At 42.0% G+C, this 22,579-nt stretch overlaps 2 protein-coding genes across 3 annotated transcripts in view; one reads left to right on the forward strand and one right to left on the reverse strand.

The window, feature by feature from the left end:
- Positions 1-445: 445 nt before the first annotated feature.
- Positions 446-14,230, forward strand: LOC133613405 (uncharacterized). Its single transcript, XM_061970928.2, has 9 exons — positions 446-607; positions 3,359-3,818; positions 8,628-8,932; positions 8,993-9,121; positions 9,176-9,257; positions 9,899-10,089; positions 10,154-10,240; positions 10,304-10,358; positions 13,698-14,230. The coding sequence occupies exons 2-9, from the start codon at positions 3,380-3,382 to the stop codon at positions 13,895-13,897; spliced, it is 1,488 nt and encodes a 495-aa protein (XP_061826912.2). The 5' UTR covers positions 446-607; positions 3,359-3,379; the 3' UTR covers positions 13,898-14,230.
- A 2,869-nt stretch (positions 14,231-17,099) lies between these two features.
- The window catches only part of fer1l6 (fer-1 like family member 6), a 75,211-nt gene continuing 69,731 nt past the window's right edge, over positions 17,100-22,579 (reverse strand). For both annotated transcript variants that reach the window (XM_072914516.1, XM_072914517.1), the window contains 3 exons: positions 20,013-20,291; positions 18,791-18,891; positions 17,100-17,499 (listed from right to left, as the gene is read on the reverse strand). In XM_072914516.1, coding sequence (XP_072770617.1) covers positions 17,319-17,499; positions 18,791-18,891; positions 20,013-20,291 — 561 coding nt within the window. In that variant the 3' untranslated portion in view covers positions 17,100-17,318. The remainder of the gene's footprint in view (positions 17,500-18,790; positions 18,892-20,012; positions 20,292-22,579) is intronic.

Below are 22,579 nucleotides of genomic sequence, written 5' to 3' on the forward strand. Positions count from 1 at the left end.
TATATATATATATATATATATATATACATATAATAAAAATACGTATTTATAGCTAGAATTCACTGAAAGTCAAGTATTTATTTTATTTATATACATATATATATATATATAAGAAATACTTGAATTTAAGTGAATTCTAGCTATAAATATACCCCTAGCCTTAAACCCCGCCCCCTGGCCCCGCCCACCCAGACCCCACCCACCTCACCACCAACCCCCCAAAGCTCCCGAATTTGGAGGTCTCAAGGTTGGCAAGTATGTCTCAGTCTCACACATTTTTTTTTTAATGAAATCGTCAGCATAAAAATCAGTTCACCAAATGCTAACAAATAAAGTTCCCAAAAAAAACTTTATAAATAAAGACACCAATTAACCGAAAAGCTTCATTTAAAAAAAGCGCGTTATGGATTTGTTGTGCTGCACCTTTTTCCCACGCGATGGCGTACTGAACTCCTCCACATTGGTAACCGCTAGATTCCCCAACAAAGAAGAAGGACCGGAAGTCTCCTGAATAAACAGTACTGTAGAGAAGAGGAAGAATTGTTTGGATTTGCCTCAAAAGAACAACTTTTGACCGCTGGGAATAATCCGTCACGATTGTTTGAAGGTGATGTTATCTTTTCCCTACGTGTAATTTCACCATCGAATACATTTTGAACGTGCAGTCAGGCTCAACGAGCGAGTGTTGCCACACAAGCCACAGAATGTCCGACATTTTTCTTCACAAGTACGTGTGAGGATAAGATCATTTAACTCTTTGTTTACGTTTGCATCAAACGTCCTTCGTGTTCGCTCGGCCTTAACGAGGAACATTGCTGTGCGCAGCTGCTCTAAAGAGTACGGTAATTGTAATCGACGTATGCACACACGGTGTCATGTTAAACAGTTATTTTTTCTCAGTCACCAGGCTGGAATTAATACCAAATAAAACGTCACAGCCTTGATCGTAACTGGAAGTTTAGTGCTAAAAAGCGTATGTCGTCGCTGACAAATTGCTGTTACACAGAAAGTCAATAGGTTTGCTTTACGTAAGTGTTGTCAATGTAACCAAAACCCGAACTTCCGGATTTCAAAACAAAAGGTTTCTTCATGCTTTCTTTCATGGCTGTTTTAAACTAAAACCTTTCACGTTGCCTATTGTTTATACTAACCGTATGTAGGATTGCAAGTCATAGTAAACTAAAAGCGTAAAGTTATAAGAATGTTTTGCACAAAGCCCTGTCGTTTTATTTTGGAACGTGCACATCCTGTTTGTGGCTTTGCGATAAATGTACTAATCTGGGTTTGTAATGGTCCTATATGTTAAAGGGGAACATTATCACAATTTCAGAATGGTTAAAACCATTAAAAATCAGTTCCCAGTGGCTTATTATATTTTTCGAAGTTTTTTTCAAAATTTTACCCATCACGCAATATCCCTAAAAAAAAGTTTCAAAGTGCCTGATTTTAACCATCGTTATAAACACCCGTCCATTTTCCTGTGACGTCACATAGTGAAGCCAACAGAAACAAACATGGCGGAAAGAACAGCAAGCTATAGCGACATTAGCTCGGATTCAGACTCGGATTTCAGCGGCTTAAGCGATTCAACAGATTACGAATGTATTGAAACGGATGGTTGTAGTGTGGAGGCAGGTAGCGAAAACAAAATTGAAGAAGAAACTGAAGCTATTGAGCCATATCGGTTTGAACCGTATGCAAGCGAAACCGACAAACGACACGACAGCCAGCGACACGGGAGAAAGCGAAGACGAATTCGGCGATCGCCTTCTAACCAACGATTGGTATGTGTTTGTTTGGCATTAAAGGAAACTAACAACTATGAACTAGGTTTACAGCATATGAAATACATTTGGCAACAACATGCACTTTGAGAGTGCAGACAGCCCAATTTTCATCAATTAATATATTCTGTAGACATACCCTCTAGTCAGCAGGCCAGGGAAGCTAGGGTCGATATTCTTCTCTTGATCATCTTCGGTGGCATAAGGGACGGTGTGAGCCAAGACATCCAGGGGGTTTAGCTCGCTCGTCTGCGGGAACAAACTGCCGCCATTGCTTGTCGTGCTACCGAGGTCCTTTGTCTCTGAATTGCTCACACACTCCGGCAGATTCAATGGGGGTCTGGCGGCAGATTTTTTTGACTTTATCGTTGGAAATGCATCTGCTTTGAGTGTCGCAGGATATCCACACATTCTTGCCATCTCTGTCATAGCATAGCTTTCGTCGGTAAAGTGTGCGGAACAAACGTCCAATTTCTTGCCACTTTCGTATCTTTGGGCCACTGGTGCAACTTGAATCCATCCCTGTTCGTGTTGTTACACCCTCCGACAACACACCGACGAGGCATGATGTCTCCAAGGTACGGAAAACAGTCGAAAAAACGGAAAATAACAGAGCTGATTTGACTCGGTGTTTGAGAAAATGGCGGATTGCTTCCCGATGTGACGCTTACATAGGTCTGGTGATAATGTTCCCCTTTAACTACAATATGTACACCCACTTTGGCCCTTATGAAGCTAAGGTAACCAAATGATGATGATAATAATAATAACATTGTTTAACTAAGCGACTGGGATGAGAATCAGCACCTCCAAGTCCGAGTCCATGGTTCTCGCCCGGAAAAGGGTGGAGGACCATCTCCGGGTTGGGGAGAAGACCCTGCCCCATGTGGAGGAGTTCAAGTACCTCGGAGTCTTGTTCAAGAGTGAGGGAAGAGTGGATCGTGAGGTCGGCAGGCGGATCGGTGCGGCGTCTTCAGTAATGCGGACGCTGTATCGATCCGTTGTGGTGAAGAAGGAGCTGAGCCGGAAGGCAAAGCTCTCAATTTACCGGTCGATCTACATTCCCATCCTCACCTATGGTCATGAGCTTTGGGTTATGACCGAAAGGACAAGATCACGGGTACAAGCGGCCGAAATGAGTTTCCTCCGCTGGGTGGCGGGGCTCTCCCTTAGAGATAGGGTGAGAAGCTCTGCCATCCGGGGGGAGCTCAAAGTAAAGCCGATGCTCCTCCACATGGAGAGGAGCCAGATGAGGTGGTTCGGGCATCTGGTCAGGATGCCACCCGAACGCCTCCCTAGGGAGGTGTTTAGGGCACGTCCAACCGGTAGGAGGACACGTTGGGAAGACTATGTCTCCCGGCTGGCCTGGGAACGCCTCGAAGTGGCTGGGGAGAGTAAAGTCTGGGCTTCTCTGCTTAGGCTGCTGCCCCCGCGACCCGACCTCGGATAAGCGGAAGAAAATGGATTGATTGATGGATGGATTGTTTAACTAGTATATCTCAAAACTGAATATTATGATTTTTTCGTTGTGAAAATTGAACAGAAAAGTGAGTTTACCATTTTTGTGCCTCCAGGTCAAGTCCTAAAGAGGTGCGATGGACATTAGCATCGCCGTCTCGCTCATCCGAGGTCAAATGGGCGCGGTGGTGGAGCGGGCCGTCAACGTCGCCGTGGAGACGGTGCTGGCAGAGATGCTGAAAGTGGTGGGCGTGAAGTTCGAGGAGCTGAAGGCGCAGCTGGCGCACACGAGGCAGGACGTGGCGGCGCTGCAGCGGGAGAAGGCCCTGAAGGAGAAGGAGAACGACAACATCCGCGCCAAGCTGCGCTACACCGAGCTCAAGCTCAAGTACTACCGGCAGGGGGTGGAGGAGGAGCTGCAACACCGGGTCTCTGGCAGCTCACCTCTGGTCCGCAACCTTCCGTGCAAACTCTCTCCGGGGCAGGGAGGTGGCGCCGGTGTCTTTTCTACCGAAGCTTCAACAACATGCTCTTCTCAGACCTTGACTGTTGATCTCGCAGCGAGGAGCATCCGAGGTAACGACTGTTTTGGTCCATTTGCATCGGGACACCAACCCACAGGGTACAATTAAGTAGGAAGAACATTAAATGCATCCGGATGGTCACAAATGGTAAACACAGTGGGCTACCAGGAGCTAGCAGCTACACAACAGCTGAGCACAAAATAGCACACAACTTAGACATTACTCATCCATCCATTTTCTACCGTTTGCCCCTTACGGGGTCGCGGGGGTGCTGGAGCCTATACGTAGTAATAATTAAACAATATTGCAGCGTAATACAGCACATTTGTCAATATAAACAAGCATCAAATAATTATACTTATACATACAAAGTCTCCAAGGCAGAAGCGTATTAGAAAGTATCCAGAAACAAATGTGTCCGCATCATTCAACGTACTTCATCATGACCCCAATTTCATGACTTAGTGGTCACCAGAAAGAAAGAAAAAAATTACCACTCCACTTTGATTTAAAGACAATATATCAGTATATCTAGTTGTATCACAACATTTCTAATGTTACTTACACATTCTAAGTCTCCAAGGCAGAAGCGTATTAAAAAGTATCAAGTGTGTCCGCATCATGTATCAAGTAACAAACGTGTCCGCATCATTCAACTAACTTCACCATGAGCTTATTTTCATGAATTATTGTGGCCACCAGGTGTCACAAAAAAAAAGCAATTACCACTCCACGTTAATTTAAAGACAGCATAAGTCCATTTCAGCCGGTTAATAGTAAATAGGTGTTTCTCATACCTACCATTGTTCTCCATTTGACTCATTTCATGTGATCAATCCTTTTCTCACATTTCACACTTCAAAATAATAAAAGTATGTACGATTCCTGCTGATATCGTATCGGGCAATATACACGGCTCCATTATTGGTATCATATGGGAAGTGGAAAAAGTCGTATTGGGACGCTTCTAATATTACTTAGACCAGTGTTTTTCAACCACTCACAGTGTACCGTGAGATATTGTCTGGTGTGCCGTGGGAGATGATGTAATTTCACCTAATTGAGTTAAAAATATTTTTTGCAAACCAGTAATTATAATCCACAAATAATGTGCCGTTGTTGAATGTCTGTGCTGTCTAGAGCGCAGCAGCGTAACCGTGTAATACTCTTGCATATCAGTAGGTGGCAGCAATGTTGGGAACATTGTTTATCGTGATCACAATATGCAGACGACAGCAGGAGGCAGCGTGTTGGTAAAAAGATATCTAATGCTTAAACCAAAAATAAACAAAAGGCGAGTGCCGCTAAGAAAAGGCAATGCAAAACGTAACTAAAACTGAACTGGCTGCAAAGTAAACAAAAACAGAATGCTGGACGACAGCAAAGACTTACAGCGTGTGGAGCAGCAGACGGCGTCCACAAAGTACATCCGTACATGACATGACAATCAACAACAAAATAGGAAACACTACACACAGGAAAACACCAAAAAACTGAAAATAAGTCACGGCGTGATGTGACAGGTGGTGACAATACACCTACTTTGAGACAAGAGCTATAGTGACGCATGCTTGGTTATGGTTTGAATTTATATCCAACAATTGCGAGAACAACTTTTTACTGTCAATATCGGCCGATGAGTTTCATTTTTTTATGTTTTCAGCTAGTGGTATGCCAGGGGATTTTTTCCAATGAAAAAAATGTGCCTTGGCTCAAAAAAGGTTGAAAAACACTGACTTAGACATACAAAGTCTCTAAGGCAGAGGTGTATGAGAAAGTATACAGTAACAAACGTGTCCGCATTATTCAACTTGCTGCGTCATGAGCTTAACTTCACAAATTATTGTGGCCACTAGGTGTCGCCAAAAAAAAAAAAGTTTTACCACTCCACTTTAACTTAAAGACTTCACGAACCCATTTGGATGGAATATTAATTACCTTAGTGTTTCTCATACCTACCATTGTTCTGTCTGGCTACCTTCACCTGAGCAAACCTTTTCCACGACACAAAATGATCAAATATGTACGATTGCTGCTGATGTTGTATCAGATCAATATCGGTATCGACCTATTTACAAGGCTCCAATCCGAGGTGGGCATATTTGGGCACCTGGCGATTCGATTACGATTCAATTAAAAATGATCACGTGCAACTTTTAAAAACAGTGCATTTGTAATAAGCTGTTTTAATTAATTCCCATCACATTTATTAAGTTAATGTGAATGTGTGCAAAACTGTAACATAAGTGCCCTACAATAAAGGAGCTGGTGGGATGACTCGGTCTGCGTTACTTTATTTACATTAAATACATTGATTATCTAAAAATTGATAATGTCCCCCACCTCTACCTCTAATATCGATATATCAAGTGGAAAAGTTGTACTGGGGCATTTGTAATATTACTTACACATACAAAGTCTCCAAGGCAGAAGTGTAATAAAATGTATCCAGTAACAAACGTGTCCGCATCATTCAATACACTGCATCAAGAGCTCAACCTAATTGTTTGTTGTGGCCACTAAGTTTGCCCAAACATTTTTTTAAATACCACTCCACTTCAACTTAAAGGCAGTATAAGTCCATTTTAGATTGTTCATTTTAAATACCCAGTGTTTAGTCATACCTATCTTCTTCATCAAGTGAAGAAGTTGTATTGGGACATTTGAAATATTAATCTCCAAGGCAGAAGTGTAGTAGAAAGTATTCAGGAACAAACGTGTCCGCATGTTTCAATTTACTGCATCATGAGCTTAACTTAGGTACCGTATTTTTCGGACTATAAGTCGCAGTTTTTTTCATAGTTTGGCCGGGCTCCAGTGCGATTTATATATGTTTTTTTCCTTCTTTATTATGCATTTTCGGCTGGTGCGACTTATACTCCGAAAAATACGGTACTTGTTTATTGTGGCCACGAGGTGTGCCAAAAAAAAAAGTACCACTAAACTTCAACTTAAAGGCAGTATAAGTCCATTTTAGATTGTTAATATTAAATACCCGAGCGTTTTGTGATACCTACCATTGTTCTGTTTAACTCATTTCACCTGATCAAACCTATGATAAAAATTTGTTCGTATCCTGCTAATATTGTATCAGATATCAATATTGGTATCAGATCTATACAAGACTCCAATATCGATATATCAAGTGAAGAAATTGTATTGGGACATTTGTAATATCACACATACAAAGTCTTTAAGGCAGAAGCGTAATAAAATGTATCCAGTAACAAACGTGTCCGCATCATTCAATTTACTGCATCTTGAGCTCAACCTAATTGTTTGTTGTGGCCACTCGGTTTGCCCCAAACAAAACAATTACCACTCCACTTCAGCTTAAAGGCAGTTAATGATAAATAGGTTAGTAAGAGTGGCCGTGCGCGACCCGAGGGTCCCTGGTTCAATCCCCACCTAGTACCAACCTCGTCATGTCCGTTGTGTCCTGAGCAAGACACTTCACCCTTGCTCCTGATGGGTGCTGGTAGCGCCTTGCATGGCAGCTCCCTCCATCAGTGTGTGAATGTGTGTGAATGGGTAAATGTGGAAGTAGTGTCAAAGCGCTTTGAGTACCTTGAAGGTAGAAAAGCGCTATACAAGTACAACCCATTTATCATTTATTTATTTATTTCTTATATCTATCTTTGTTCTGTTAGAATAATTGTGTGAATGCTCCAAAGCATTCACACATATATTTTTTTATTCTTCTTCTCCAGATTTTGGCGCGCTCTACCTTCCACATTTTTCATCCGATTCAAACCGTTCCAACTTCAAACTGTTCAGCCTATTCGGGAATCGCCGGCTTTTTCTTGACAAATTCCAAAAAATTCCCAGATTTCCCAGAATTCCAGGTTTTCCGGGACATTTTTCCCATTCAAAATGAATTGGCCATTTTTCAAACGTCCACCATTTCCACATTTTCCAACCGATTAAAACCATTCCACCTTCAACATATTCCACTGATCCTGGAAATTAAAATGATCATTTTTTTCAAGTTAAAAAAAATTCCAGGAATTCTTTGAATTCCCTTTTTAAAAAAAATAATTTTTTACCCTTTTTTCTGGCGACTACTCCTTCCACATTTTTCAACCCAGTTCCAACTGTTCCACCGTCAAACCATTCCTCTTAGTCAGGACAAAAAACAAAGTTGTTTTTTTGAACTGGAAAAAGTTCCCGGTTTTCCCGAAATTCCTTAATACCATTTTTCAATTAAAAATGTTACTTCAACATTGCTCGACCAATTTGAAAAATTCCAACACCAGCCATCATTAAGAACATTCAAGTCTTTTAACATTTAAAAATAAATTCCCGCTTTTCCCGAAATTCCCAAATTACCATTGAAATGAATGGGACATTTTTAAAAGTTCCACAATTCCCACATTTTTCATCCAATTGAAACCGTTCCAACTCCAAAATATTCAGCCTGTTCAAAATCGTGTGCTTTACTTCAACGATTTAAACAATTTCCCGGATTTCCAAGAATTCCCAGTTTTCAGGGACATTTTTCCCATTCAAAATGAATTGTCCATTTTTAAACTTCCACAATTCGCACATTTTTCAACCTATTCAAACCATTCCAACATTAACATATTCCACTCATCCTGGACATTCAAACTAAGACTTTCCCAAGTTTTAAACCAAATTCCAGTTTTCCTGGAAATTCAAACTCTTCAACATTCAAACTATTCTTACATTCATACTACATTCTGTCAGCATTTCAGTTGAACTTCAGGAATTGCCTCATCTAGTTTGACTTGACACAACAACAACAACAACACTACAAAATGATAAAAGTGTGGATGATTCTTGCTATAAGATCAATGTCAGTATGGCTAACAACACTATGGCATTCTCCCTGTCCTCCCAGAATGCACTTCTCCTCAAAGCGTGAGCCAGCATACCATGACAGCGGCGGCCATCTCTGACCCGATAGGCGGCTTGTTGGCCGTTTCGCTCCCCTTGAGCGCGGAGTCCCCGGGGGGATCAGGTGGGACGACTGCCACGCCCACTTCCAGCGCCATCAACACAACTGGCGTGTGCGCGGGGCCGTTCTGTGCCACAGACCAAGGCGTTCACAGAGAGAGCGACTGGGACGTGGTCCCGCCCTCGCAGGAAGCCGCCGTGCAGCAGTCGTCTACCAGCCCGACGCAGGCCGACAGCTCCACCACACAGGTAACGCTAAGAAAGGTGTGCTTGGACGAAATCAGTGTCCTAATACTTTCGCCCTAACAGACTCTGATGACGGTGAAGATGGAGGAAGAGGCGGGGCAAGTGATTTGTATCAAGGAGGAGCCGGAGGAAGAGCAGGAAGTCATTTCTCGCCTCCTGCTGGACAATCAGCTGAACTGCAGCCAGTCAGAGGTGAGAGTGCCGACTCAGCGGGCGTGGTCTCAAGTGACACTCTTTGTCCTTCAGATGTCAGCGACGCAGTGGGCAGGACTTGAAGCCGGCCATAGGAAGTGCTCCTCAGGCTTCAGCTCAGCCGGACCCAGCTCCTGTGAGTGTTCATCTAGGCTGGGCTGTATCACGATATTGGTGTTCGGTATCGATCGTTATTGATATTTCTTTATGACCTATGGAAAATAAGGAGCTTGAGGAAAAAATATTAAATGTAGACATTTTTATTTCAAATGTAACCTTACTCCGATTATAATGCCCACAGCCATCAAGGCAGAAAGGAAATGTCAACAAAATTCTAATATTTAAATTAAGGGAAAATAAAAAAGGAAATATGTAAGAAATGCTTAAAATAGTGTGAAAATGTAAACATAGAGAAACCTATTTTCTGCAGGTTTAGTGGCAGGAAGTTACGGCTGTGCTCTAAAGCAGTGGTCCCCTACCACCGGGCCGCGGATCATACTAGCGTGTCACTTTCACTGATCAGTGACAGTGACCTGTGTTGCTAGGTTACCAGAGTGCCTTTAGTTCGTGCAACCAACCTCGCTTCGCAACTTCCGCTTTCTTCCGACAAAGAAAAAGAAAATATTGAACATTTTCTTAAAATGTTCAATGTTAAAATGTAATGTCGGCATGTAGCTCACAAGTATTTTTGATGATATCGATTACGTGTGTATCGCGATATATGGTTTTATGGCCCAGCCCTATGTACATCTGACGCATCAAACTACGTCCTGTCAGATGCCGCATCGCAGCTGCCCATGGCCGCCTTGGCGCCCGGTGCCCCTCGCCAGGCGGCGCGCAGCCCGTGGACCGAAGGCCTGAGCCTGTACGAGGAGTACAAGCTGCGGCGGAACGAGCTGCGGCGGCGAAGCCTCAACCGGCGGCGAGAGCTGGAGAAGACGCTGCCTCAGCCTCTGCTGGCCGACCTGGTGAGTCGGCCATTTTTGCACTGGGCGAGGCGTGGAACTAAAAGGCGAGGATTGTGTGCGGAAGGTGCGCGAGCGCAGGGAGAAGACCCGGCTGAGGGTGGCCAGGTGGAGGGCCAAGAGGAAACTCCAGGCTTGTCTCAACCAGGTGCAGGTGAGCAGTGACACTTCCTGTCAGGTGACACACTGGTCCTCACGTCGGCGTGCTCATGTGCAGACTCAGGGTGGCGCTGTGGCTTTCCCAATCAGCGGTCCTCACAGATCTCCACACGGTAAGACCAAAGCGCCTCTCTTCAGCGCTGACTCGCCGCCATATTTGCCAACCTTGAGACCTCAGAATTCGGGAGATGGTGGTGGGCGGGGTTTGGTGGTAGTGGGGGGTGTATATTGTAGCGTCCCGGAAGAGTTAGTGCTGCAAGGGATTCTGGGTATTTGTTCTGTTGTGTTTATGTTGTGTTACGGTGCGGATGTTCTCCCGAAATGTGTTTGTCATTCTTGTTTGGTGTGGGTTCACAGTGTGGCGCATATTTGTAACAGTGTTAAAGTTGTTTATACGGCCACCCTCAGTGTGACCTGTATGGCTGTTGATCAAGTATGCCTTGCATTCGCTTGTATGCAGAGGTGGGTAGTAACGCACTACAGCTACTCCGTTACATCTACTTGAGTAACTTTTGGGATAAATTGTACTTCTAAGAGTAGTTTTAATGCAACATACTTTTACTTTTACTTGAGTATATTTATAGAGAAGAAACGCTACTTTTATTTTGATCCATTTATCTACATTCAGCTCGCGGCGTGGCGCAGTGGAAGAGTGGCCGTGCGCAACCCGAGGGTCCCTGGTTCAATCCCCACCTAGTACCAACCTCGTCATGTCCGTTGTGTCCTGAGCAAGACACTTCACCCTTGCTCCTGATGGGTGTTGGTTAGCGCCTTGCATGGCAGCTCCCTCAATCAGTGTGTGAATGTGTGTATGAATGGGTAAATGTGGAAGTAGTGTCAAAGCGCTTTGAGTACCTTGAAGGTAGAAAAGTGCTATATAAGTACAACCCATTTATCATTTATTTATCATTACTCGCTACTGATTTTTATCGATCGTTAATGCACGCTTTGTTTGTTTTGGTTTGTCAGATAGACCTTCAAAGTAGGATCTATCACATGTCTGCGTTTCACCAATCAAATACAGTCACTGATGACGTTTGACTCCGTTTCACCAATCAAACGGAGCCAGGCGGTCACATGATTAACTGCACATAAAGTTTCAGCGGCAAACAACAACAATGGCAGAGACAACAACGAACGCAAACACCCCTGGCCTCACTTAAAATCGACGTTCACGCTTCAGGCAACCAAAACAGCAGTTATGTAATGCGTTGTCATATGTGTCTCCCCAAACAAGTGGACATTTCAGCTTACATGAACTCAACGTCAAATATGAGGAAGAAATATTTTGGCTGTCACCGTAGGCTGACGTTAGCTTCCCTGCTATGAATCACTGTCAAATGTACATTGTGTGGGGACATTTATTAACTCACTGCAGCCTCATAGAGAGACAGACAGAGACACACACACTCACGCATGCATACAAAAACCAATCAGAAGTGCACAGTGTGTTCCCAGGTGCAGTCCACACCTATCAGTTTATGGTTTGCGTAAAGGCTAACTTGTTATTTTCCTTTGTAATCTCTGCCTACTGAGCCTATGGTGCTGTTAAAGGGGAAAATTATCACAATTTCAGAATGGTTAAAACCATTAAAAATCAGTTCCCAGTGGCTTATTATATTTTTCAAAGTTTTTTTCCAAAATTTTACCCATCACGCAATATCCCTAAAAAAAGCTTCAAAGTGCCTGATTTTAACCATCGTTATATACACCCGTCCATTTTCCTGTGACGTCACATAGTGAAGCCAACACAAACAAACATGGCGGAAAGAACAGCAAGCTATAGCGACATTAGCTCGGATTCAGACTCGGATTTCAGCGGCTTAAGCGATTCAACAGATTACGAATGTATTGAAACGGATGGTTGTAGTGTGGAGGCAGGTAGCGAAAACGAAATTGAAGAAGAAACTGAAGCTATTGAGCCATATCGGTTTGAACCGTATGCAAGCGAAACCGACGAAAACGACACGACAGCCAGCGACACGGGAGAAAGCGAGGACGAATTCGGCGATCGCCATCTAACCAACGATTGGTATGTGTTTGTTTGGCATTAAAGGAAACTAACAACTATGAACTAGGTTTACAGCATATGAAATACATTTGGCAACAACATGCACTTTGAGAGTGCAGACAGCCCAGTTTTCATCAATTAATATATTCTGGAGACATACCCTCATGTCAGCAGGCCAGGGAAGCTAGGGTCGATATTCTTCTCTTGATCATCTTCGGTGGCATAAGGGACGGTGTGAGCCAAGACATCCAGGGGGTTTAGCTCGCTCGTCTGCGGGAACAAACTGCCGCCATTGCTTGCCGTGCTACAGAGGTCCTTTGTCCCTGAATTGCTCACACACTCCGGCAGATTCAATGGGGGTCTGGCGGCAGATTTCTTTGACTTTATCGTTGGAAATGCATCTGCTTTGAGTGTCGCAGGATATCCACACATTCTTGCCATCTCTGTCGTAGCATAGCTTTCGTCGGTAAAGTGTGCGGAACAAACGTCCAATTTCTTGCCACTTTTGCATCTTTGGGCCACTGGTGCAACTTGAATCCGTCCCTGTTCGTGTTGTTACACCCTCCGACAACACACCGACGAGGCATGATGTCTCCAAGGTACGGAAAACAGTCGAAAAAACGGAAAATAACAGCTGATTTGACTCGGTGTTTGAGAAAATGGCGGATTGCTTCCTGATGCGACGTCACGTTGTGACGTCATCGCTCCGAGAGCGAATATTAGAAAGGCGTTTAATTCGCCAAAATTCGCCCATTTAGAGTTCGGAAATCGGTTAAAAAAATATATGGTCTTTTTTCTGCAACATCAAGGTATATATTGACGCTTACATAGGTCTGGTGATAATGTTCCCCTTTAAGTTATTGTGGCTCAATTTGCCTTATTTTTATTTTATATTAGTGTATTATTATTTAATATATATTATTGTTTTAGTTGCTTAATTTATTCCTGGCTCTGAATTTTATGTTTTTGTGCATTATTTGTTGCCGTCATCAATAAACGAACAGGTTACTCATCAGTTACTCAGTACTTGAGTAGTTTTTTCACAACATACTTTTTACTTTTACTCAAGTAAATATTTGAGTGACTACTCCTTACTTTTACTTGAGTAATACATCTCTAAAGTAACAGTACTCTTACTTGAGTACAATTTCTGGCTACTCTACCCACCTCTGCTTGTATGTGTGTAAAAGCTGCATGTATTATGTGACAGGGCGGCACGCTGTTTGTTTGGAGAAAAAGCGGGCGTGACGACAGGTTGTAGAGGACGCGAAAGGCAGTGCCTTTAAGGCACGCCCCCAATATTGTTGTCCGGGTGGAAATCGGGAGAATGGTTGCCCCGGGAGATTTTCGGGAGGGGCACTGAAATTCGGGAGTCTCCTGAGAAAATCGGGAGGGTTGGCAAGTATGCTCGCCGCTCCATCCATCTTTGCTCTCCTTTCAGCCGGCAACAACAACAACGTGGTCATCTCGGCCGTCACCACCTTCCCCTTCGTCACGCCGCCGTCGTCCTCCCTGCTCATGCGGGGCCCCAACATGGCCGCCCAGTTCCATCAGCACGCGGGGATGTCGTCGTCATCCTACCCGCAGGTTAGCTCAGCGCAGCAGAGCGTGTGTCAGACCAACGCCAACGTCTCGCCCTGAGGTAGATCGCCTGTCTAATCCTAATATTTTTATCAATTCAGTATTTATTATTGTAGAAAAATACTTGTGCATTTTGGATAGACGATATCTTTTATTTAGGATATTTTGATTTCAACAATTTTGTACCGTTTTTCCATTGTGAGTTGAACAGCGCCCTCTGCTGTTTACTCAATTTGGCCTCCGTTGCCAACTAAATCCTACTTATTGATGATGAAACATCAAACTATCACACGCAACACTACATTTTACTGTGTACACTAATCCTCATTGTGTGGAATTACCATGGACGTGGTGTTTACACGTCATCACATTAAAATGTGACAAGTAACTTAAGTGTGGACTAAGATTTTTTTCACCTAAAAGTGATTTATTATTTTTATAATCTGATGATAGAAAAAAGTACAAAAAAAGGTTTGAAACTATGTAAGGCAGTGGTCCCCAACCACTGGTCCAGGGACCGATACCGGTCCGTGAAGCATTTGGGCTGCACAGAAACATTAATTCATTTATAAACTACCACATTTTCTCAGACTTAACTTTCGACTGTCCCACTAAACACACCAATAAGCCTGTTAATAGATGTATAATACAACTCCATTGTAGTTGTAATGGGACAATGCACATCAATGGATATATAACATTTTAATGTGCCAGATTAAGGGCAAAGGCTAATTTACACGAAGAAAGCTGTCACACCAAATTTCTTTCCCCTACAAAAACCTCCCCCCCATTTACTTCCGGGGTCATTTCCTCTTACGTCATTTCCTCTTACGTCATTGACAGCGATCGATAGAATCCAAATCTCCTGAAAATGGTGGTGTCACTGAATGACATTTTTCTTTATCTTTCCCAGGGGACTTATGTCAAACACCAGCAGGCTTCGAAAAATTCCAGGCGGAGTGTTAGGGCCGCTGCTGGGAACTATTGTCTTCGTGGTAACGTGCAAAAAATATTAATTAATATATAATACTGTTAAATGTCTGTACTTTAAATCAACATTATTGTTGAAACCATTTCACTAATATTAATTAATATATAATACTGTTAAATGTCTGTACTTTAAATCAACATTATTGTTGAAACCATTTCACTAATATTAATTAATATATAATACTGTTAAATGTCTGTACTTTAAATCAACATTATTGTTGAAACCATTTCACTACAAAATTGTGTGTGCTGCTGTCCTGTGTCAAAGCCGAAGTGTTATCGATCGCTGTCAATGACGTAAGAGGAAATGACCCCGGAAGTAAATGTGGGGGGCGGGGGGGGGGGGGGGGGGGGGGGTTTGTAGGGGGAAGAAATTTGGCGTGAAAATAATGCATACATTAAACCGGTCCCTGGTGGAAAAAAGGTTGGGGAACACTGATCTAAGGTTTTATGTTAGCAAACTAAAAAGATTTAAATGCACAAATTAAATGAAAGAAAATTAAGAAGATAATATTTCTAAGACTGTGCTCTAAATCATACTTGCCAACCTTGAGACCTCCGATTTCGGGAGGTAGGGGGCGTGGTCGGGATGGGGCGGGGCGTAGTTAAGAGAGAAGGAGTATATTGACAGCTAGAATTCACCAAGTAAATGGGTTATACTTGTATAGCGCTTTTCTACCTTCAAGGTACTCAAAGCGCTTTGACACTACTTCCACATTCACCCATTCACACACACATTCACACACTGATGGCGGGAGCTGCCATGCAAGGCGCTAACCAGCAGCCATCAGGAGCAAGGGTGAAGTGTCTTGCCCAAGGACACAACGGACATGACTAGGATGGTAGAAGGTGGGGATTGACCCCAGTAACCAGCAACACTCCGATTGCTGGCACGGCCGCCACTCTACCAACTTCGCCACGCCGTCCCAAGTCAAGTATTTCATATATATATATATATATATACACACACACACACACACATCTACATCCTGAAAATATGCAAACAAAACTGTGTTTGGATACTTCAAACTTGCATAAATAAATCTTAAGGAATTTAACATAACTTGGCTTCTGAGAGCTTCAAAATGTAATGAATAAAATGCTAAAGTTGTTGATAAACAAGAAATTATTTTAATAATTAAATATGGTCATTTTAAATGAATTATTTTGATCATTTAAAATTAATTATTTCAAATATGTTTATTTTAATGTATAATTCTATGGCTGGACGTAATAAGGAGTCAGAAAAAATAAAAATAAAAATACAATAAATGTTGATGTTTTTAGCAAAATATAGTAAAAATTTATTTAGTTTTTTTTTTTTTTTAAATTAATAAATATATTTATTTTTAGGTAAGATAAACATAATAATACATTTTATCTCTAGTCTGGATGATTTAGTTCTTGTCACCCTGTTGTCCTCGATTCTGTCATGAAAAAAGGCTGTCCTCACTCAGGTCCGCCTGGAGCTGGAGGGGGCGTGGCCTCCAGCTCCGGCTGAAAATCGGGAGATTTTCGGGAGAGGCGCTGAATTTCGGGAGTCTCCCGGAAAATTCGGGAGGCTTGGCAAGTATGCTCTAAATAAGCTGTAAAGTTAGCATGTAGCTCACATAGCTATGCTAATGTTGCTAACCTAGGAGGATGTTAAAATTTAATGTTGGCATGTTGCTCGCATACCATATTTTTCGGACTATAAGTCTAGTGTAACTCGCACCGGCCGAAAATGCATAATAAAGAAGGGAAAAAGCATATATAAGTCGCACAGGAGTATAAGTCGCATTTTTGGGGGGCAATGTATTTGATAAAAGCCAACACCAAGAATAGACAATTGAAAGGCAATTTAAAATAAATAAAGAATAGTGAACAACAGGCTGAATAAGTGTACGTTATATGAGGCATAAATAACCAACTGAGAACGTGCCTGGTATGTTAACGTAAAATATTATGGTAAGAGTCATTCAAATAACTATAACATATAGAACATGCTATACGTTTACCAAACAATCTGTCACTCCTAATCGCTAAATCCCATGAAATCTTATACGTCTAGTCTCTTACGTGAATGAGATAAATAATATTATTTCATATGTTACGGTAATGTGTTAATAATTTCACGCATAAGTCGCTCCTGAGTATAAGTTGCACCCCCGGCCAAACTATGAAAAACACTGCGACTTATAGTCCGGAAAATACGGTAATCAGAAAATATTAAAGCAGTGTGCTTTTTGCCCGTTTAGTGAAGGAAATAAAGGGGAGAGGAAGTATTGGGCAGGCCATTCTTTATTTGATTGACTTTTGTTGTTTATCGGTCAAAATGGTCCTGAATGAAAACGTTAAAAGTCCAATTTCAAGGCCAGTTAAATAAAAACCTGTTTCAAAACACTGCAGCCTTTCTCGACAAGAAAATGCACCGAAGGGCGATTGAAAAGTCACAAAAGACGGATTCTAATTTCGAACGAATGGGAACGACGGCCAAGCGAGCGCGTGCGCATCACCCGTTGACTATCTTCTGGGAGATGGCGCCTGGCAGCGTGTAGAGCAGCAGAGCCAGGAAGAGCACGGTGATGAGCAGCACCAGGGCCACGATGATGTACTTCTTGTAGTTCCGCCACACCAGGTGGAAGAAACACTTGAAGGGGTTGACGAACCACGAGAAGGACGTGTCGGGGCGGCTGGTGGGAGGAAGGCAGGCTGTGAGCGCTTGTTTGGGGGAGGCTTGTCCCCATAGCAATATTTTGGTACCGGTACCAAAATGTATTTCAATACTTTTCTAAATAAACGGGACCACAAAAAATTTCATTATTGTCTTTATTTTAACAAAAAATCTTATGGTATTTTAAACATATGTTTCTTATTGCTATTTAGTCCTTAAATAAAATAGTGAACATACAAGACAACTTGTCTTTTAGTAGTAAGTAAACAAACAAAGGCTCCTAATTAGTCTGCTGACGTATGCAGTAACATTGTCATTTATCATTCTATTATTTTGTCAACATTATGAGGGACAAACTGTAAAAATTGATTATTAATCTACTTGTTCATTTACTGTTAATATCTGCTTATTTTCTGTTTTAACATGTTCTATCTACACTTCTGTTAAAATGTAATAATCACTTATTCTTCTGTTGTTTAATACTTTACATTAGTTTTGGATGATACCACACATTTAGGTATCGATCCGATACCAAGTCGTTACAGGATCATACATTGGTCATATTCAAAGTCCTCATGTGTCCAGGGACATATTTCCTGAGTTTATGAACATAATATACATTTAAAATGTTTTGTGATGCTAAAAAATATCAATGCAATCATAGCAGTATTGACTATATACGCTATTGTACTTGGTATCATTACAGCACATGTCAGGTGTAGATCCACCCATGGCGTTTAACATTGTGACGCCGGTGAGCTATTGTATCCACCTACGGTGTGTAGTAAAGCATGTTTAGCTATTCCTCGTCCTCCAGTGATAATGTTACTTGTAAGAAACATACTTTATTTGTCGCCATGGAGACGAGGATTAGTGATTTAGCTAGCTAGCTAGCCATGTTTTAAAGCACCTCTTCTTGAGTTTTTAGACCAAAATGCGTCCGTTCTCCCTTTTCTGTCTACACACTGTGTCTGCTTGTAAGTACTCTGTGTGTGTGCGTTGTCAAACATGCTCCTCTCCTAAAACCAGCAATGTCATGACGTGACGACTACGCGCCGTCATGCCAGTTAAAAATAAAAAGGTGTTTAAAATAAATAAAAAGGGGGCAGTACTTTTTAGAGGCGGTATAGTACCGAATATGATTCATTAGTATAGCGGTACTATACTAGGACCGGTATACCGTACAAGCCTAGTTTGGGGGACGTTAGCATCTAGTGTGAATGTTTAATGTAATCAGTAGACAGTGAGATCGGGTTTTGTTTAAAAAAAATTCCTTAATGTAAAGAAAATCCAAGGAGCTGAGAACCTACTTGGGTTTGGGTAGTGGATCCGGCTCCTTGCGGGCTCGGCCAACTGGGTTCTTCTCAGCCTCTTCGCCGGTCACAAGGTGGAACTCGGCCTCTACTTTCCCCTGGATATAACATACACACATATCAGTGTCATCAACCCTTGTGTAATGTTCATATTGTTGTTACTCAGCCAACGTCTGTTTATTGGGATAAGGTAAACATCTGTTCAGTATTTTAACATAAAAGTATTTGATTGTGAGGCATTAAAAGCCACAAAATGCAACGGGTTCATCAGACCCACAAACACCGGCTGAGTAACAACAATATGAACGTTGCAGGGAAAATGTATCTGCCAGTTTCTGCATCCCACAGGGATTCTTCTTTTGTGTTTCTACACCTGCCGTTCCCACACAAGGTTGCAACATTGTTTGTCAACACTGTCGGCTCTCATTTTCTCGCACATTTGACCCTCTGATGTTCTGTGTACCTACACTCTGTACTCCTCCTGTCTAGGCCTGCTGTGTGTGTGTGTGTGTGTGTGTGTGTGTGTGTGTGTGTGTGTGTGTGTGTGTGTGTGTGTGTGTGTGTGTGTGTTCTGGCAATGCTTACATTGCTCTGTTTACACAGTCACCTTTAGGGGACCTCTGACGGTATGGGGACAAAAAAACAGGTCCACTAAAGGGAAACCTTTTTAAATGATAGTCAGATCCATTCTGAAGATGCCTATAAGAGGACAGCTATAGTGCTGTATTCTGAGGATCATGTCATTTAATTTTAACTTTTATTTTTTTAAATGGTCCTCAGTAGTCACGTACACATTTGTGTGAATTATGCTAAATTATTTAAATTTGGTCCCCATGAACCATATAAACTCTTTTTCCCCAGGGTCCCCAGTAAGAATGATCAGCACATTACTTCATCAATCCAGAGATTTAAAGACATGTATGAGCTAACTGGGCAGTGGCCATTTTACCTAAATTTTGTTTATGCCTCCACAACCTATAGAAAGGGTGGTCCCATTCCAAATGATAACTAGTATGTATGTGTGTGTGTGTGTGTGTTTGTATGTGGGTATTCTGATATACTGTATGTTCTTCACAGAAAATGAGCCAAAGCCAGTGAGTCTCAGTTTGAAAAATTAATTAATTGTATAATTTTTCTTTTAATAAAAAATTAAAACGGGTCCCACAGACCCAAACACCACACAAGGGTTAAGTCCTGTTCTGGGCCCTCTTAAGCGTACCGTCAGCTCTCCAGACTTCCTGAAGGGCCACCAGCCTCTGGACCGCTTCTGCTGGAAGATGGAGATCCGCTCCGTCCCGTCGGTGAAGACGTCCCCCTTGCACGACTTGGCTGTCTTTGCGCCGCGAGGGAAGCCGTGCAGGTCCAGCTCCAGCGTGCCTAGGAAGTCGTCGGATGAGAGCGTCTCAAAGTCCCACACCTGCAGGATGAGGATGGCGGGCAGCTTCTGTTCGGTTTTATCCAGAGAGAAAATGTTGTCCCTTTTCTTCACCACCAACACCTAAAGGCGGAATGAAAGCATCAGAAAATCTGCCGAGTTGTGTTTTATCACCAAGTACCGTATTTTTCGTACTATAAGTCGCAGTTTTTTTCATAGTTTGGCCGGGTGTGCGACTTATACTCAGGAGCGACTTATGTGTGAAATTATTAACACATTACCGTAAAATATCAAATATTATTTAGCTCATTCACGTAAGAGACGACCAGGGGTCACCAACCTTTTTGAAACCAAGAGCTACTTCTTGGGTACTGATTAATGCGAAGGGCTACCAGTTTGATACACACTTAAATAAATTGCCAGAAATAGCCAATTTGCTCAATTTACCTTAAACTCTATGTTGTTATTAATAATTCATTATATTTATATTTGTGGAAACACTGATCATCTTAATGATTTCTCACAATAAATATACATAGAAACAGATAAATATCAATATTTATATTTTCTCTAAGTGCACATTTTTCAAATTTAACATTTTCAAATGATCACTTCTAAGACGATGGCAGAGGGGTTAGTGCATCTGCCTCACAATACGAAGGTCCTGAGTAGTCTTGGGTTCAATCCCGGGCTCGGGATCTTTCTGTGTGGAGTTTGCATGTTCTCCCCGTGACTGCGTGGGTTCCCTCCGGGTACTCCGGCTTCCTCCCACTTCCAAAGACATGCACCTGGGGATAAGTTGATTGGCAACACTAAATTGGCCCTAGTGTGTGGATGTGAGTGTGAATGTTGTCTGTCTATCTGTGTTGGCCCTGTGATGAGGTGGCGACTTGTCCAGGGTGTACCCCGCCTTCCGTCCGATTGTAGCTGAGATAGGCTCCAGCGCCCCCCGCGACCCCAAAGGGAATAAGCGGTAGAAAATGGATGGATGGATGGGCACTTCTAAGACAGTCTTGTGAAATCACAATATCCCATTTTAACTAGGTAGCCACTAACATTTTTTAACAAATCATGAATTACTTTGCACCATGTTTGTACAAATAATAACTCATGTAAAATACAAAAGTCAACTCTCAAATTTTTTAATAAATCATGTCACACTTTGAACTGGACACCAAATCTGTTATCTGTTTCTTTGTCAGTTAGTGAAGACCAAGTCTTTAAAATATTTTCTTGGATTTTCAAATTCTATTTGAGTTTTGTCTCTCTTAGAATTAAAAATGTCGAGCAAAGCGAGACCAGCTTGCTAGTAAATAAATCAAATTAAAAAAATAGAGGCAGCTCACTGATAAGTGCTGCTATTTGAGCTATTTTTTGAACAGGCCAGCGGGCTATTCATCTGGTCCTTACAGGCTACCTGGTGCCCGGGCACCGCGTTGGTGACCCCTGGACTAGACGTATAAGATTTCATGGGATTTAGCGATTAGGAGTGACAGATTGTTTGGTAAACTTATAACATGTTCTATATGTTATAGTTATTTGAATGACTCTTACCATAATATGTTACGTTAACATACCAGGCACCTTCTCAGTTGGTTATTTATGCCTCATATAACGTACACTTATTCAGCCTGTTGTTCACTATTCTTTATTTATTTTAAATTGCCTTTCAAATGTCTATTCTTGGTGTTGGCTTTTATTAAATACATTTCCCCAAAAAGTGCGACTTATACTCCAGTGCGACTTATATATGTTTTTTCCCTTCTTTATTATGCATTTTCGGCCGGTGCGACTTATACTCCGAAAAATACGGTAGGCGACTGCTAGGGGCTCCACGGCACCAGAGGGCGCTACCACTTCTAGAACAGTATCTTGGTAGAGTGACAACCGTCATCATTCAGAAATGCTTTTCGTGGTACCGCTTCTGACCCACCCCTAAATTGGTGATATATGCCCAACATTTTGTAAAAAAAAAAAAAAAAAGGAGAAAGGACAAAGGGTTTCTCTACACATCTTAAAATCAAGCTCTGCCAACTGTCAGTTAAAGATGTGAAGTTATACATTACATATAATACATTAACCTAGCATGATGTTGAAATGTAATGTTAGCATAGCTATGTTTGTTTTGCTAACCAAAGAGGATGTTAAAATGTAATGTTAAGATGTAGCCCACATAGCTATGCTAACCTAGAATGATGGTAAAATGTAATGTTAACATGAAGCTCACATAGCTGTGCTAGTGTTGCTAACCTAGAAATATGTTAGAATGTAATGTTAGCATGTAGCCCACATAGCTGTGCAAGCATTGATGACCTTTAATGATGTTCAAATGTAATGTTAGCATCTACCCCACATCATACTTGCCAACCTTGAGACCTCCGATTTCGGGAGGTGGGGGCGTGGGGCGGGGC

Source organism: Nerophis lumbriciformis, linkage group LG13 (assembly GCF_033978685.3).
Source record: "Nerophis lumbriciformis linkage group LG13, RoL_Nlum_v2.1, whole genome shotgun sequence".
NCBI classification, from domain to species: Eukaryota; Metazoa; Chordata; class Actinopteri; order Syngnathiformes; family Syngnathidae; genus Nerophis; species Nerophis lumbriciformis.